Source organism: Callorhinchus milii, unplaced genomic scaffold (genome assembly GCF_018977255.1).
Source record: "Callorhinchus milii isolate IMCB2004 unplaced genomic scaffold, IMCB_Cmil_1.0 Scaffold1, whole genome shotgun sequence".
In the NCBI taxonomy this organism is placed as follows: Eukaryota; Metazoa; Chordata; class Chondrichthyes; order Chimaeriformes; family Callorhinchidae; genus Callorhinchus; species Callorhinchus milii.
This window is the reverse complement of record NW_024704742.1, coordinates 56,558,014-56,576,737: the sequence shown is the minus strand read 5'-3', so window position 1 is coordinate 56,576,737 and position 18,724 is coordinate 56,558,014. Positions and strand designations below refer to the sequence as shown.

Sequence of the window (18,724 nt, the reverse complement as noted above, 5' to 3'; positions counted from 1 at the left end):
AACTCAACTTTCTCCAACTCAACGTCAGCAAGACTGAGGCCCTCCTGATTGGCTCGCGCTGGAGCCTCCGCACTTCAGGCGTTGGCAGCATCAGCCTCAATGGCTGTACACTCGCCTCACTAGCCCAGTCAGGAACCTGGGTATCTTGTTTGACCCTGAACTTTCCTTTCTCCCACACATCTGTGCCATGACCGGCACTGCCTACCACCACCTCTGCAACATTGCCAGACTTCGCCACTGCCTCACCCCTCAGGCTGCCGAAACCTTCACTCATGCATTCGTCACCTCAAGGCTCGTTTACGGGAACTCCCTCCTCATCGGCCTTTCCAAATCTTCCCTTCACAAGCTACAGATCACCCAAAATTCTGCAGCTCATGTACTCTCACGCACCAGGCTCCGTGACCCCATCACTCCCACCCTCGGCCGACTCCACTGGCTCCCCATCCCCCAGAGGATCGAGTTCAAGATCCTCGTCTTCACCTTTAAGGCCATCCATGGCCTTGCCCCCTCCTACCTCTCTGACTTGCTGACTCCCTATCAACCTGCCCGCTCCCTCTGTTCATCAGGCTCTGGCCTGCTCCATGTCTCCCACCCGACCCGCCCTACCATCGGTGGCCGGGCTTTCAGCCTCTCTGCCCCCACACTCTGGAACTCCATCCCACAATGCCTTCACCTCGCTTCCTCCCTTGCTTCCTTCAAGGCCGGTCTCAAGACCCTTCTCTTCGATCGTGCCTTTGGTCTCCCTTCCATCTCTCTGCCTTCCCTCCCCCTACACCACCCCTCCCCCATGCTCGGGCCCCGACATCTGACTGTTCAGCGCTTTGGGACATCCTCCCGACGTGAAAGGCGCTCTATAAATGTAATTTTGTTGTTGTTGTTGATGATGAAGTGGTGGGGAATGATAGTAAGAGTGTTCTGGAGAGATGAGATCAAATGGGCTGAAGGGCCTTTTTTATCCAAACCAATCCTGTGAACTTGTGGATGGATGTTGGGTGAAAACAGAATCAGGCTCAGCTACAATGCTCCTGTGTTAAATAACCTGCAAACTCAATCAAGCTCCAAGATATCAGGTCTCAGTAAAAAAAACACAGCCAGAAATCCTTTCAGACAAGAGGTCCCATCTGCCTGTTCAAGTGAGGTCCTGTTGGGTACTGCTGGATTCCACCGAGCTAAAACTGATTAGCTTGCCATTGAATGCACTGTCTGGCAATCTTTCCTGCTGCTTGTCCAGCTTGGACCACCCTACCTGTTAGGGCTTTGACTTGCAGGATCTTAATGGGAGCTGCCCCTGGAAAGAATATAAAAACAATGAGGTACTCACATAAAATACATAACAAAAAAAGTAAAGAGGAAATGAATGAGAACATACAGTCAATATAAAGCCCGAGGAAATCTGTTCCAGTGGTTTGTGCACAGTTACGCAATGGCAAGTGGACCTCATTACAACATTGCTTATACTCAGTCTCTAGATACACTCTCTTTCCAATATAATCATATAATAATAATAATCCTTACATTTGATATAGCATTTGTCATGTCTTCTAGATGTCTCAATATACTCAATATACAGAATATACTGTGAAGTGAATTGACTGTATATTTGTGGGCGAAACGCAGCAGCCAATTGCGCACAGCGGTATCCCACAAACAGTCGTGAATTGAAGTGACCAATTTATTATTTGATTTGTTTCTTGAGGGATTATTATTAGGCGTGTGGAGTAAGGAATCTTGCCCAAGGTTTTGCCCTGCCGGGAATCGAACCCAGGTGTCTTGCTTGCAAGGCGAGTGCTCTAACCACTGAGCTACAGGACTCCACATAATAATCATAATAAATCTTGCATTTGATATAGCACCTTATCACATTATTGAGATGTCTCAAAACATTTCACAGGATATACTGTAAAGTGGTTTTGACTGTGTATTTTGTGGGTGAAGCATGGTAGCCCATTGTGCACAGGAGTGTTCCCCAAACAGTCATGGAGTGGGTGCCAAATTTTATTTAGGGTATTTATTGGTCAGGATACCAGGAAATACTTCCTTCTGTTTTTGAATAGTGCTATGGCTCTTTAACGTCCATTTGAACAGGCAGACAGTACCTCAGTTTAACGTTTCATCCGAAGGACGGCATCTCTGATAATGCAACATCACCCCAGCGGTGCATTGGAGCATCAGCTGATGCGGGACTTGAACCCACAACCTTCTGAATCGGAGGCGTGAGTGCCTCCCCTGCGCCAAGCTGACACATATCAATATCAGCACATGCAGAACTCTGGTGTCTCTCACTGTCCTTTAAATTCCACAAGTTTGATGTGATCCGTTCAGCTTTCCCTCATCTCCGTAACATTGCCCACCTCCACTCCCTTTTGGTCCCAAGATCTTTATCCATGCATTCATCACATCCAGGTCAGACTACACAAAATTTTTGCTTGCTGGACTTTCCAACTCTTCCCTCCACAAACTGCAGACTATCCAGAAATCTGCAGCTCATATCCTCTCCCTCACCAGGCTCCGTGAGTCTTTCACCCTTATCTTCATTAGGTTCCACTAGTCCCCAATCCCCCAGAGGATTGAGTTCAAGATCCTTGTCCTTACTTTGGTTTGCCTTCAAAATACACAGACACTACACTTTACAATAAATCCTGTGAGGTGCCACTTTTTGTGAGGTGCCACTCTTTGACTGTGCCTTCAGCTCCCCTCTCGAACTCTCTACCCCCTCCTCGCTCCCTCCCTTCCCTCCCCTCACCCTGACCAATGCTCGGGTCCTGACCCAACTGTACAGCGCCTTGGGACATCCTCCCGACGTGAAAGGCGCTCTATAAATGAAATCTTGTTGTTGTTGTTGTTGTTGTTGCATGTCCCTCCCGAAGTGAAACACATTGCATGAAATGCAAGGATGATTAAATCACATGTGAAAACGTGTCTGCTGGAAGAATAGGGTCGAAAATGTATTCCGCGCTTCGACGAAGATGAGGCATTTTGATCCAAAGAGCCTGAGGATTCCCAACCTGATGTGCAACACCCTCCTGATCATCAGTCAGTCATCAGATTGCTTTGACCATGTGAGGCAAGTGACTCACATGTGTGTTTGAAAGGACTTCGGGATGGGAGTGAAGGGGCTCAGGTCAGCCCTCAGGCAGAGTAAACGCCACAGAGCACTCACCTCCCACAACTCTTCTGCCCACGCGAACGAAACTGAAAGCGATAGAGAGAGAGAGAGAGAGAGAGTGGACTGTTCGAAACTTTCAGCACTTTGCGAGTCGGGGGATAATTCCCTTTTTTTTTATTAAATAAATAAATGTTAAAAAAAAAAGACATCCACTGCACTGAGAGCTGAGAGCAGAGGGACAGGAACACGAGGGCAGACGGCGGCCGCGCCAAGCGGTCGGGATGGTATGTCAGTGCGCGGGTGTGCGGTTTGCGGCTCTCTCTCAGTGAAACACATTCCCCACCGCACTCGCTGTGGGGTTCTCGCCGACTCCCCGGAAAAGTGGCGGCTATGAGCACAGTGTTGCGTCTGTCCGCCTGACTTTGTATGTTTATCCGGAGTTAAGAGGGGGGGGAAAAAAAATCTGGCAAAATAAGAATTGCTGCATTTTCGGTATATGATGATGATGATGATGATGATGAATGCGCGCAGCTTTGTGCAAAGCCCTGTCTGGATGCAATGATCTGATCTGATCTGATCAGGGAGGGCCTGAACCTGCTCCCGTGTGCACTTCATGTCATAAAGGAGAAGGACATCCAAATGGGAGAGCGATGGCGCACCGCAGTACAAGCAAACATTCTGCCCCTTGAGTTCCCAGCAGCTTTGGGGAGGCTCCCGAGCATTGCAAGGTCTTTTGGCAGTTGTCCTATCTGACTGACAAGGCTGCTGTGGTGAAGAGTTGTGTGCTGCATTAAGACAACAACAACAACAACAACAAGATTCCATTTATAAAGCGCCTTTCACGTCGGGAGGACGTCCCAAGGCGCTGCACAGTTGGGTCGGGACCCGAGCAGAGGGGAAATGGTCAGGGTGAGGGGAGGGAAGGGAGGGAGCGAGGAGGGGGGAAATGGTCAGGGTGAGGGGAGGGAAGGGAGGGAGCGAGGAGGGGGGAAATGGTCAGGGTGAGGGGAGGGAAGGGAGGGGGTGAGGAGGGGGTAGAGAGTCGAGAGGGGAGCTGAAGGCTCGGTCAAAGAGAAAGGTCTTGAGACCGGCCTTGAAGGAGGAAAGGGAGGAGGCGGCGAAGGCACTGAGGGATAGAGTTCCAGAGCCTCGGGGCTGAGAGGCTGAAGGCCCGACCACCGATGGTAGGGCGGTTGGGGCGGGGGACGTGGAGCAGACCGGAGCCAGAGGAACGGAGGGTACGGGCAGGTAGGTAGGGGGATAGTAGGTCGGAGAGGTAGGAGGGAGCGAGGCCGTGAATGGCCTTGTAGGTGAGGATGAGGATCTTGAATTCGATCCTCTGGGGGATGGGGAGCCAGTGGAGGCGAGCGAGGGTGGGAGTGATGTGGTCGCGAAGCCTGGTGCGGGACAGTACATGAGCTGCAGAGTTCTGAATGACAGATGCTTATTTAATTGGTATTCAAAGGGTATTTACTGCAACTACATAAAGGTGGTTCAAAATATGCTTAACTGACCCTCCTCCCCCTTTTCACCATATCACCAGATCAAATAAAGGAGCTTTATGCTTTTTTTTCCCCCCTGGAGCATTCAGTGGTGTAGGGTTGCCAAATTGCAAAACAGATATAGCAGGGAGTGAAGTAGGTCATGACTGGCTGGTATTGGAATCTTTTCGTTGCTAATGCTGAAAATTATTAAATTGTGAAAATTGTCCAGCAGTACAAACAAGCAGGTCCATATTTTATAATGCTTCTAATTCCGAAACATCTGAAAACGTTTCATAGTAATTACTATCATATGTAGTGACAATTTTTGTAAGGAAATATGGCAGCTATTTTTCATATGTGTGTAGGTCCCACAAACAATCAAGAGGTGAATGATTAATTCACCTGGAGGGTTGTTGGCTGGAACACAGACTAAAGTCATTTCTCTTTTTGAATCATGTCATGGGATATTTAATGTCCACCTGAGCTGGTCCTGAGTTTATCATTACACATGAAAGATGTCACCTCCTGATGTATCAACTTAGACTGTGTGTTCAATAATATAATAATAATCCTTGCATTGATATGGCGCCTTATCACGTCTTCGAGACGGCTCAATGCGCTTCACAGAATATACTTTAAAGTGAATTGGCTATACATTGTGGGTGAAATACGGCAGCCAATTACGCACAGCAGTGCCCCACAAACAGTCGAGGATTGACTGACCAAATTATTATATGACTTTTTTTGAAGGGATTATTATCCCCGGAAAAGTGATCACCGATCGTTTAACAATCGTGTTTAAGCCCCTATGTGAAATTGGAATCCGCAACCTTAACGTCAATCCTATAAATAGGCAAGCTGATCAGTCTCATTACAATTATCAGGTGGGAGAATCTATACTGGTGGAAATTGATATTACCTTAATTAGTTGAACTGTTCCATGATCCATAGCAACATTAAATTTCTTAGTTTACAGCTGAAATCCTGGCCTGGCTCAGTTGGAAGCTCTTTTGTCTTTGAGTCAGAACATTGTGGGTTGAAGCCTATTGCAGTGGCTTGATTTCTCAATTGAGAAAAGCTCAAATCCTTTTGGTCTCTTGTAGATCAATGATCTAAACTCCAAACCATTCTCGATACCCTTTAAATCCTTCCATATTAATCTCCCTTTCTGTAAGTAGTGATTTGAAACTGGAGAGACTACCGCAAATGTGACATGTCTTAACAATGGTTTGTTTTTGTCAGTATCACTTCCTTCATTAGATTTAACTCAACATTGCAAATGTTGTATTAGCAACAAGTTACTTTTTTTTCAGTTAATACATTTATATACAGTACCACCTTTCACATCGGGAGGACATCTCAAAGTGCTTAAAAATCTCTCTGGACACTGAGCTGGGGGGGTGGGGGGGACAGGTGAGGGTATTCAAGAGGATTGGGAAGGTGACTAAAAGTGCGGTCAAATAAATGCGTTTTAAGGTGGGCTTTGAAACTGGGGAACAAGAAATATAACAAGAAGGCTATTTTTCCATTTGCATTACAGCATAGAGTGACATGGTCAAAACAAGCAAATTGGTAGATTTCCAAATGTTATTGTTCATGATATTTCAATTGATTTAAAATGTTTTCTGCTGTAGTAATGTCCAGCAATATTGACCCTTCTCCCAAGCCACTCCCAACACCATATTCTAAGTAAGTCAGCGAAAATAATGACCAAAAATCCACATTAAGAATAATATAAATCAAGAGAATATTTTAATAATTTTGATAATTTTCTTTTTTTACAGCCCAAGTGAGAGAACATACATCCAATAACAACAGCAGCAGCAAAACATTTGTATAGCTCCTTTCATGTCGGGAGGACATCCCCACTAGATGAAAATGCATTTCCAAATCTTCACTTTATGCCTTGGATTTGTGGTACTGTATCTTAGTGCCTTTGCCTCTAGCCACCATTGTAAAATAGAGGGTCAGTTTGCTGACTGCAGTCACTTGAGGCTTTTGGAGGTCCCTTCAGATCTACCAGACAACATCACCATCCTGAATCTCTCTCACAACCAGCTGAGGCGCTTACCTTCTTCTATACTATCCAAGTACAGACAACTCCAGAATCTGAGGGCTGGATACAATGTCATTCCTAAACTGGAAGAGGGTCTGTGCAAGAGTCTGCCCTTCCTGCAAGTGTTAAATCTGGAACACAACCAGTTAAGCCATCTGATTCTACCCTATTTCCTTTATTGTGCCAACCTGACTGAACTGTATTTACAGTTTAACAGGGTCAAAGAGATTACAGCTGAACCCTTTAAAAGCCTTCAGGTAAGTGTTACCATTCACGTTTTCTTTAGAAAATACAGTTTGATTTTAGAAAAATTAAATGCAATCTGTTAATTGAATGCTAGACTATAAATATTGGGGAACATTTGTTTTCGGTTTGGAAACAGAAAAAGAACTTGTTTAACATCCATTTCTTAACAAAAGTAACTTTAACTCCCCCGGGCCCCCCGCTTCTCTTTACGAATAGTGTTATGGGATCATCAACATAATAATAATAATACAATAAAATACAAAATTACATTTGTACAGCGCCTTTCCCATTGGGAGGATGTCCCAAGGCGCTGCACAATCAGTGTTTTGGACCCAAGCTGAGGGTCGAGATCGGGGAGGGTGGAGGAAGGAGGGTAACTGAAGGAACAACAACAACAAAATTACATTTATAGAGCGCCTTTCAGGTCGGGAGGACGTCCCAAAGCGCTGAACAGTCAGATGTTGGGGCCCAAGAATGGGGGAGGGGTGGTGTAGGGGTGAGGGAAGGCAGAAAGGTGCGATGGAGACCAAAGGCACGGTCGAAGAGAAGGGTCTTGAGACTGGCCTTGAAGGATGCAAATAATGAAATTAAACACATTTAAGATAACCATAGAAAGTATTAAAAAGGTGGGAGATTAGAAAATATTCTCACAGCGGGCAGTGAGTGCATGGAGTTCTCTGCTTAACCCATTGTTGAGGCAAATTACTAGAGGGAGTTGCATAGATTCTTGAAATGGAAGGCTATGGGGGAACATGGAAGAGCGTGGAATTAGACTAATAAAAACGTAAGCCTCACATTTGATACAGTGCCTTTTGTGTCAGGAGGATGTCTCAAAGCACTTCACAGGATTTACTGTAAAGCAGTAAATCAGTTGAACAGTTGAAGAGGAAGGTCTTTAGATGGCTCTTGAAGGAGGCAAGGGAGGGAGTGAGGTGGAGGGACTGCGGGAAGGAGGTCCAGAGGGTGGGAGCAGAATGGCTGAAGGCCCACCCGCCAATGGTGGGGCAGGCAAGGTGGGGGTTGTGAAATGGGCCAGAGTCCACTGGACGGAGGGAGTGGGCAGGTTGATAAGGGGTTAGCAGGTCACTGAGGTAGGGGAGAACAAGGAGGGCTTTGAAAGTGAGGACCAGGATCTTGAACTGTATTCTCTGTGTGATGGGAAGCGGGTGAAGTCGGGCAAGGATGGGGTTGGTAGGGTTGCAGAGCCTGGTGTGGGAGAGGACATGGGCTGCAAAGTTCTGGATGATCTTCAGCCTATGAAGGGAGGAGTTGGGGATGCCGACAAGCAGGGAGTTTGCATAGTCGATCCTGGATATTATGAATGCATGCATGAGGGTCTCGGCGGCCTGCAGTGTGAGACAGTGGTGGAGCCGGGTGATGTTGTAGAGGTGAGGAAGGGCAGAGCGGGCACGGATGTGGGGTATACATTAGAATACATTAGAATATACAGCACAGAAACAGGCCATTTGGCCTAACTGGTCTATGCTGGTGTTTATGCTCCACATGAGCCTCCTGCCCTTCCTCAACTAAGCCTTCAAGCCTAACCTTCTATTTCTTTCTCCCTCAAATACATCTACGTTATTTGCATCAACAATTCCTTGTGGTAGCATGTTCCACATTCCCACTATTCACATTTGCTAATTCTGAAACTCCTAACTTGTCTGGCAGACCATAATGCTTGGAAGTGTTTCCTACCCCTCAACCACTTCTGTGGCATCGCCCCATATTCCAAAAAACGTCACTTATAATAGTAACAATCCTGGTATTTAATAAAGTGAATGACCATTTTCATCTGGGGATTGTTGGCCAGGACATCGGAAGACATTCCCTTCTCTTGGGATCTTTAAAGCCCACCTGATCAGCCAGATGTGACTTTGGTTTAAATTCTCATTTGAAGGATGTACCTCCAACAATGAAGCACACTCTCAGCACTTGTGTGTCAGCCTAGACTGTAAGTTTAAAGCCGCAAAGTGAGGCTTCCGCACACGGAATCTGACTCAGAGACGTGACTACAGGATACTATATAATGTAATAGCTCCATTCAGTGGCAATCATGGAAACTGCAATCCTGTGAATGTTGTGTTAGTATGTAATATGTAGCAAAATGATTCAGTTAGAATTTTTAGAAACAAAATACTGATGTGAAATCGGGACCTATTATCGTTTGGTCTTCTAGATTTGTCTGATTAAGAAATTATTTGGTTCTTGACACCTGTTGAAACTGAAACCCTTTTGACCCATCTCATCTTTAAGCCATCTTTCTGAAAAGAATATCTCAAAGCAAAACAACCGTGGCATTCAACAGTGAATTTATGCTATGCAGAAATTTTGCATGGGGAGGACAGCTTTGCACAGTATCTGTACAAATAGTTTCAAAGTATGATAAGATGATAAGAATTATTTCATTTGCTATAATGCCTTTCATGTCTGGAGGACCTAGTGCTTCACAGAATATCTTGTAAAATACAGTGACTATTTTGTAGACAAACAACGTGCATCGATGGATTTACTTGTTAACTTACCGATCAGCAAAACAGTATTACTGTGAATTGTTAGTCTAACCAAATTCTGTTTTGTTTAGAAATTGGAGATTCTAGACATGTCTCGCAATATACTGGTTTCTGCCAAACTGGGTTCTGAGCAGCAGTTGCAGAATCTACAGGAACTGGTATTATCAGGAAACAAACTGCCTTTGTTGAAGGCAAATGATTTTGCAATCCTAAAAAACAGCACCTTGCATCACCTGGATCTATCCTCTAATAGACTAATGAAGGTAAGCACATTTTGCATACTATTAAATATTGTTACATCAATAACAACAACTTGCATTAATATAGCGCCCTTTATGTGGGCTAGTGTCTTGGAGCGCAAAACCGTGGTGAAGCTTGACACTGAGCCAGGAGAAAGGGGCGGTGACCATAGGCACAGTCGAAGAGGAAGGTCCTTAGGTGAGATCTGAAGATGGGTAAGGAATTGGCAAGGCGGAGGGATTGAGCCATCCCCTACCAACCTGCCTGCTCGCTCCGCTCAGCGGGCTCCGGCCTGCTTCACCTCGCCTACCCCACCATTGATGGGCGAGGCTTCAGCCAATCTGCTCCCACCCTCTGGAACTCCATCCCGGAGTCCCTCTTCCTCACCCCCTCCCCTGACTCCTTCAAGACCTGTCTCAAGACCCTTCTATTCGACCGTGCCTTCGATTATCCTCATTCCCCCCATACCCTCCACCCTCCCCGATCCTGACTCTCAGCTTGGGTCCAAAACACTGATTGTCCAGTGCCTTGGGACGCCCTCCTGACGTGAAAGGCACATGTAATTTTGTTGTTGTCAAGTGCTCTGGGATGCTAGCCTGCGTGAGCGGTGCAAGTTGTTGTTGAGCCGGAGTTCCATAGTTTTGGGGCATAGTGCCTGAAAACATGGCTGATGACGGAGGAGCAGAAGGTATGAGGGATGTGCAGGAGGTCGGAGCTGGGTGAGTGAAGGGGGCGGGTGAAGGAGTGGATGGGAGCTATTATTTTGTATACCATTTAAGTGGATTGTTTGCACACAAGGCAGTTTGCACACAAAGTGCTAACATGCAAATAATTACTGAAGCGAGAACACATGCCAGTCACCATTATTTTGACATAACGCAGCACTATAAGGTCGCAAGTTATTTCTTTTTATAACCCATAATTGCTCAGAGTGTTTTTGTTGGGTCACATAATAACAGATCCTCTCAGTAACGTTTCTTAATCAATTGTAGCAACTTTTCCATGCTCATATTTTACCTAGCTTTAGTCCTTCAGACTATTATGTCTTCAAGTTTAAGATTATACAGAATTGCGGAAAATTCTTAATTTGTCATCATTTGAAAGCTGTTTTTTCCACAAAGAGCTCTCCCTTCCATCAGAGTGTTATTTCATACTGGCTATGCAGAGCATACTCACTGCCATAGACTCACAAAATAATACAGCACACAAACAGTCACGATGTCTGTAGTGGTGTTTTGCTCCACAAAGAACACCTAATCTAATTGCACTCTCTTGCTTTTTGTCTGTATCCTTGAAATAGTACTCCTATGCAAACAACAACAACTTGCATTTATATACCATCCTTCATGCGGGGTAGCATCCTGGAGTGCTTTGACAGGGATCTAATTCAAACGAATGTGTGGGCTGTGCTTCAACGAGGATTTTATGTGGTCATAAATTACCCCATTCCAAACACGTCCTGCATAACAAAATATTTCCCACTGCACTCACTGAATGCAAGACCCCATTAATTAACTAAAGTTGTCACCACCCAATCTATAGTATAGAATTCAACCTGAAATAGGATATGGTGTGATCTCCAGGCACGTAGCTTCAGGTGACAGTTTCATAATTCCCTGTACCTGTAACAATAAAAAAAGCCGGAAGTTAGACAGTAAATACAACCCATCAAGGGTGAAAGATTGTATCATTTCAAATAACAGTTCTACTGACAGCAGTGTTAACAGTATGCTTGTAAAATATTTTTGTTTAAAATACCTGCAAAACAAACAAAAAATTTCTTATTTCTTTTTCAGTTTGAAAAAGACTGTTTTCGCATTATTGGAAGCTTGCGTGGCCTGTGGTTGGAAAACACTGTCCTTACTAATCTTACTGAGGAGCTTGTTGGACAATTATCTGGAACAGATATTACTGAGCTCTCCCTGAGGAACACCCACCTTAAGATTAGCCAGACTACTTTTGCTGGATTACAGGGAACAAACTTGACATCCCTTGATCTTTCCAACAATGGAATAAATAGATTAGAGGATAATTCATTTAAATGGTTACAATACTTAGAATATCTCAACATGGAGAACAACAAGGTAAAACGTGTTACTGCACACATGTTTGCTGGGTTGATGTATTTGAAGTCTTTGAACCTGAAGAAATGCCTTACAGAGCAAAACTCCCCTACTACTGGAGGTTCCACCATTGAAGCTTACTCGTTTCAGTGGCTAAAGAGCTTAGAGTACCTCAATCTGGAAGACAATACTATTGTTAATATAGCTCCGCAAACTTTCACTGGCTTGACAAGTCTGAAATATCTAAGTTTGTATAACTCTTCAGCAAATTTAAAAATAATCAGTAATTTAACATTCATGTCTCTCGCTGACTCTCCTCTTGTTGTCTTAAATCTGACAAGAACACGAATTTCCAAACTGGAGAGTGGAGCGTTTTCCAGTTTCAGGAATCTTAAGAAACTAGATCTAGGAATTAATTCAATTTATCAGCCCTTAACCGGAGAAGAATTCCAAGGCCTCGACAAAATAGAAGAGATCTATCTTTCATATAACACTGAATTGACTTTGAAGTCATCTTCATTTGATCACGTTCCTACTATGAAAGTCTTAATGCTGAGTAGAACAAAGATCGTCAATTTGAACCAGGAGCCATCGCCATTTCATGGCCTTCGAAACCTCACAGTGCTTGACCTTGCCAACAACAATCTGGCTAATTTGGGCCGAGATGTGTTCAGTGGACTTCAGAATCTTCAAGTGTTGAAACTGCAACACAATAACCTGGCTCGACTATGGAAAAAAGTCTATCCTGGCGGCCCAGTTCTTTATCTCAATCCCTTAAAGGAGCTTTGGAAGCTTAATTTACAATCGTGTGGATTAGATGAGATCCCAGGCAAAGCTTTCCAAGGCTTGGCTAAATTAGTTGAATTAGACTTAAGTTCAAACAACCTGAACATTCTTCCACAAAATATATTTAATGATTTGCGATCTCTCAGTATACTGAGGATACCGAAAAATCTTGTTACGTCTGTTGATAGAGAAATCTTTGAATCAGTATTTGATAATTTAACAACTCTCTACATGGCATTCAATCCATTTGACTGTACTTGTGAAAGTATTGCTTGGTTTGTTAGTTGGCTTAATAAGACAAATAGCAGTATTCCAGGTTTGAACAATCAATATATTTGTAATACCCCTCCAAAGTACCACAATAATTCAGTTGTAACTTTTGACATATCTCCCTGTAAAGATCGTGCTCCTTTTGAAACTCTAAGCATAATTAGTAGCAGTATTGTGCTTATCTTCATGTTTACCGTACTTGTAGTTCAGTTTCAAGGATGGAGGCTAGAATTCTACTGGAACATTTCTGTCAATCGAATGTTTGGATTTAGGGAAACAGATCGGACAGAAATTAAGTTTGATTATGACGCTTATATCATTCATGCAAAACATGACAGTGACTGGGTAGAGAAGAACTTAATACCTTTAGAGGAAAGCGATCAATCTGGGTTTCAGTTTTGTTTGGAGGAACGTGACTCTGAAGGTGGCATTTCAGAGTTGGAATCCATTGTGAGCAACATAACCCAAAGCAGAAAAATCATCTTTGTCGTGACTCAAGAGCTTTTAAAGGATCCCTGGTGCAGAAGGTATGTTCAATTAAAGTGACTTAAGAAGAGGTAAACAATGCTGTGGCTCATTTTCTGTTTTGGGGCTAATAGAACCACTTATTGTGTGTCCATTGGTAGCACTCATGCCTCTGATTCAAAGGTTGCTGGTTCAAACCTCACAACTGGAACCCATATAGAAGGGAGTTTCTCCCAGAGTCCTGGCCAACAATCCCCCGAATAAAACTGTGATTTCAAAGGAACAGAATTTGCAGTTATGAGCTGTAGCTTCTATTCATACAATTTACAATTATATGATGCCTTTCACATTGAGAGGCCTTCTGAAAGTTCTTTGCATAGCTCATTAGCATCCAAACTGTGGCGGGGGGGTTGGGGTGTGGGGGTGACCAAAAGTGCAAAGAGGGTAGGTCTTAAAGTAGGCTTTGGAAGTTGGGAGGGAGGGAGGGAAAGAGTTGGAGTCAAAACAATATTTTTAAATGCACCCAAAACAGTAGAACAAGAGGACACAGGTGATTTCTAACATAAACCAAAAAGATTTTCTTTACTCAGAAGCTAATTAATCTCTGGAATGGATTACTAGGAAGGGCGATTAAGGCTAGGACTCTGGAATCGTTTTTTTTTTAAAAATGATGCTGTGATGACAAGTTGGGATGATGGGCATTCTGGAGGGATGAGATAAAATGGGTTGAAGGGCCTTTTTCAACCAAACCAAGCTTGTGATTTTATGAACGCTTTGAGGGATTGTGGCATTTGTTACCACTGGATGGCACTGCAGAGGGATATTCAGGCCATGGGTTCATTTCAAACATGAGATGTCATTTTGTTACCTCAAGGATACGTTCAGCATAAAATCAGGTTTCAAGGCAACAAATGAAGTCCAAGTCACGCTCACTGAGGAGATAGCTTCAGGAATCAAATGAGCCGCAGAGGATCAAGCTTGTGTTGAGCTCAATTTCAAAAGAACTTTTGAAACTGTAAGAAAATAAATTTGCCTGACCTAGAGAGACAAATGCTGGGGGAGTATAGCCAAAGGGACATAGTCCACTTATGCCTTGGGCTTCACCCTTTTGGCTATAATCTAAGAGGCAATGAGAGCTGTGACCGCCACCATCATCCCTTCAGTTCCATCCATATGCCTAACTGGCAGGACAATAGAATCCTTAGCCTGACTATTGAAAGTTGAGTTATGCTATTATTACCCAAACCTGCATTGAAATGTCAGAATCCACACCGAGTGTTAGGTTTTATGGCCACAGCAAGCAATTTAAGATCCAACCATTTTGACAAAATTCTGATGAGGGGGTTTCTCCAACAGTCAAACACCAAATGAGACATAGAATCATAGAATCGTACAGCACAAAAAGAGGCCATTTGGCCCATCGACTTTTTGCCAGCTCTTTAAATAGAGCAATTAATGTCAATCCCACTCCCCAGCCTTTTCCCCATAACCCTGCAAACCCGTCCTCTTCAAATACTCGTCCACCGCGTTTTTAAAAGTAGTTATCGAATCGGCCTCGACCACCCTTTCAGGCAACATTGTTGGTGAAGGATTTCAACTATACAATAATATCACCAGTGAAAATTCTATTCATGTGTGGCATTTTTTACCCATTTGATCAATACTATTTTTGAGGGTATAATTTTAAGCTCTTTGGTATGTACTCCTGACATGAAAGGCGTTACATAAATGTAAATTTGTGTTTTATAATGGGTTAAAGCATTGTCCTTTCACCTTGAGAGCCTGAATTGAGGCAGACTGATGGGATGACATTGTTCTCACTCTGCTTGTTATAAAGATGCTTTGTAAAACAATCTGGTAGCAGTTTCACTTCAGTTTTGTAATTTTGTTGTTGTTGTTTTCATTGGAGATTGTTCCAAGTGTAATACTGCCCCTGAGTTCGCCCTAAATTGTCAATCTCATAAAAATCATGTAATATGTTGCATTAGTAGAATGGGCTGCTCTAATGCACATTATTTAGTCAGAGTAGAGAAAGGGTTTCATCTGGACCTGATCTGGCAGTGTGTGAAATGAAATTTGTTCTGTTCTTCATTGCTGAGATCTCACAGCTTGATCAACACAACAATTCGCCAGAAGAAAATGTGAGAACAATTTGTTTCACAAACTGAATTTACAGGCCACTGGAGAGTTTGAGGTGGGGAAACATCAATGTCCCCAGACAGCTTACCAACATCTACCTCTAGCTAATACAATATCTTTTGTGATTTCAGGTTCAAGATTCATCACGCGATGCAGCAAGTTATTGAGCAAAGTCGAGATGCCATGATTTTGATATTTGTGGAAGACATCCCAGATTATAAATTGAACCACATGCTTCGGATCCGGAGAGGGATGTTCAAGTCACATTGTATTCTGACCTGGCCTGCTCACAGAGAGCGAGAAGCAGCTTTCCTGCAGAAGCTTATGATTGCAATTGGCTCAAGTAACCGAGTACAGTAGCTCTCGATGTACATCAGTGAAAAACTTAAGTTTTGGGAACTTTGGACCCCACATTGGCAACAACACTTTTACAACCACGGATCAATGAATGAGCTCTAGAGAGTACATTTATTACTGTGAAAAGTTGTTTTACTCCAGGTCAATGGTAGTCAGTTACCCATATTTAGTTTTGCAATCATAGTTTAATTTAAACTTCATACAGCCTCTTTATGTATGGCTTTTTAGCATATTTTCAGCATAACAGAAGTCCACTCTGTTAGCCAATTGGCATGGGTTGCGGTTTTAAATACGAAATGATGCCTGCAAATATTGTCCAATAGATCAACGCCCTGTTAAGTATACTACACCACCATTTACACCACACTCCAAATTTAGCTTGACCAATGAATAATGAAGCCTTTAGAAGTGAGGCTTTACACAAAGTCAGAGAAACATAACATTTTCCCCAATACTTCAATACTTTAGTCAGTAGAGATTTCTGATTCATTTTTAGCTTTGCTTCCAGGTTTAGCTTTGCTTCCTGGCATTTTACACATTGCCAGATCAGGTACAGTTCACAATTCTGAACGAGATTATCAATCTTTTCCTTAATACCATTTGAAAATGAAATTCCTCTGTTGTGTACAAATGTTGTGTTTCCTCTACCAAGGTACATTATCCTACATTTCTTGAAATTGTTGCTTCTTGAAATAATTCACTTAATTTTTCCTTTTCATTTCCTCTATGGTTCATTTCTTAGTTTTTAAACTTTGTAGCTCTCATCTGCTAGGTCCTTAAAAATATTAATATTGTTATTATTGTAATAATAAAAGAATGACTGTCACATTTGAGGGGAAAGATGTAATGAACATTCGGGATGTGAATAAATCTGTTCGGGCCTTAAAAGAGGAGAAGTTTCATTAATGTATATGATAATCCAAATTAACCAGGTATTTGACACAATCAATGTTAATAAAACAAGAATTTGATGAAGTAGATATACTTATGAGCTCAGGGTTGCCATTACAATTATCAGAATCATCAGATCAGAGAATACCAGGACTCTCTAGGATTGAACCATACCTTCAATCATAAATTCATTTTATCCAGATCTTTCGCCCACAAAATATACAGTCAATTCACCTTACAATATATTCTGTGAAGCACTTTTAAGACATCTTGAAGACATGGTAAGATGCTGTATCAAATGCAAGGATTATTATTTTCTTGCTTCAACAAAAATAGAGATAGAAACAGCAATATTTCACCCTGAACCAAATTTGAATCGCCTCTCTCAGCCTTTCCTCACCAATTTGCTGACCAGTCAACTCAACACACAGCAAAAAGCTGTCTCTGAAGACCAAAGCTATTAGTCTTCCAAAAAGAAAAAGAAAGAAAAAAATTATATTCCTCCTTCTCAAAAGCCAGGAAAAAATGAATCAGAAACCTCTACTGATGAGATGGCTGGTAACCAGAACAAGCTAAAAGTTCAACATAGACCTGTCACTCAAAGAGGGCATCAACTTTCAGAAATCACAATGAATAAAAGAGAAAAATGGACATTGGAAGAGGACAAAGAGGTAATGGAATGTTACTTAATAACCATCATACAACATCCAGATGAAGAAATTATAAAGAAAATGTTTGAAATATGGAGAAAAAGAAATCCTTACACAAAGAAAACAACAGCAAATAAACTAGCTATAATGAGAAGATGGACTGTGAATAACAAAAAACTTGTGTGAAGAGTTAATCAAAGAAATTGAAATAAAGGTCAAGGATAATCATAATTCTTGCTTTTGACATAGCGCCTTGTCACGTCTTTGAGACGTCTCAAAGCGCTTTACAGAATATACTATAAAGCGAATTAACTGTATATTTTGGGGTGAAATGAGGCAGCTAATCATGCACAGCAGTGTCCCACAAACAGTTGTGGTTTGAGTGACTAAATTATTTTTATTTTGAAGTAATTATTAGCCTCGTATAAAAGATCTGCCAATCGACTTACAACCAAGTTCCTACTTGCTGCTAGGTAAACGGAGGTGGGTGGAGTAAGGAAACTTGCCCAACATTTCGCCCTGCCATGAATTGAACACAAGTTCTCTCGCTTGCGAGGCAAGTGCTCTAACCACTAAGCTGCAGGACTCCACTGGTAATGCGCAGAATTAAGAGAAACTGACCATAGTAATATCTACACAGTCAATAGTACTACAACTGAAAGTGTCTAGCTGACCCACCACTGAAAACCACTTAGAAACTAACTCTACAGAGTGATTTAAACTGCATTAATAATAATAATTATCCTTACATTTGATATTTTGCTTTCATAACAAGAGAATGTATTTAAGTGCTTACACAGGTGGCTGGGTACCTGGGCGGGGAGGAGAGAGCTGAATAGGGTTGGGGGAGGGGAAGATTACTGGTAGCTTTTGTGTATTTGTAAGCATGTTGCATTTGTGCATTTCTAAAATAAACCTAGTTGTGAAACATTTGAATGGTATTTAACACTAATAATATATGATCACAAGTTTAGTTTGGATAAAGAAAGTCCTTCGGCCCATGTGATCTCATTGCTCCAGAATGTCCATCCTACTGTTCTCTTACCACAGCATCAAACTACTTTTTATTAAATGAATCCAGTGTCCTGGCCTCAACCACCCTTCCTGACAATTTATTACAGCGTTAATTACCCTCTAGGTAAAGAAAAGCATTCTGGGATCTGTCCTGAAATTGCCCATTACAACTCTAAACCTATGCCCTCTTGTTCTACTGTCTACAAAGTATCGTTCTGGATTTGCTTCCATATATACATGCAACTACGGTGATTTGGCTGAAAGTTGAATGTCATCTACTGATTAGATTTGTCAAATGGTACAGGCACACTGATCAGCTTCCTGACTGTGAAACAGTGGGTGTATATGCGTGTGTCATGCTGCCACCAGTCTTGCATTCTGTTGCCATGGAGTACGTGACCTTTTTTGCTTCACTGGACACTCCAGGATGAAAAATGTGAAATTCCA

At 42.6% G+C, this 18,724-nt stretch overlaps 1 protein-coding gene across 1 annotated transcript; it reads left to right on the top strand.

Moving 5' to 3' along the window:
- Window positions 1-6,437: 6,437 nt before the first annotated feature.
- Window positions 6,438-16,610, top strand: tlr3 (toll-like receptor 3). The gene is made up of 4 exons (XM_007892819.2): window positions 6,438-6,903; window positions 9,474-9,665; window positions 11,439-13,288; window positions 15,497-16,610. Exons 1-4 carry the CDS (start codon window positions 6,463-6,465, stop codon window positions 15,723-15,725), a joined length of 2,712 nt encoding a protein of 903 aa, XP_007891010.2. The 5' UTR covers window positions 6,438-6,462; the 3' UTR covers window positions 15,726-16,610.
- The last annotated feature ends 2,114 nt before the right edge of the window (window positions 16,611-18,724 follow it).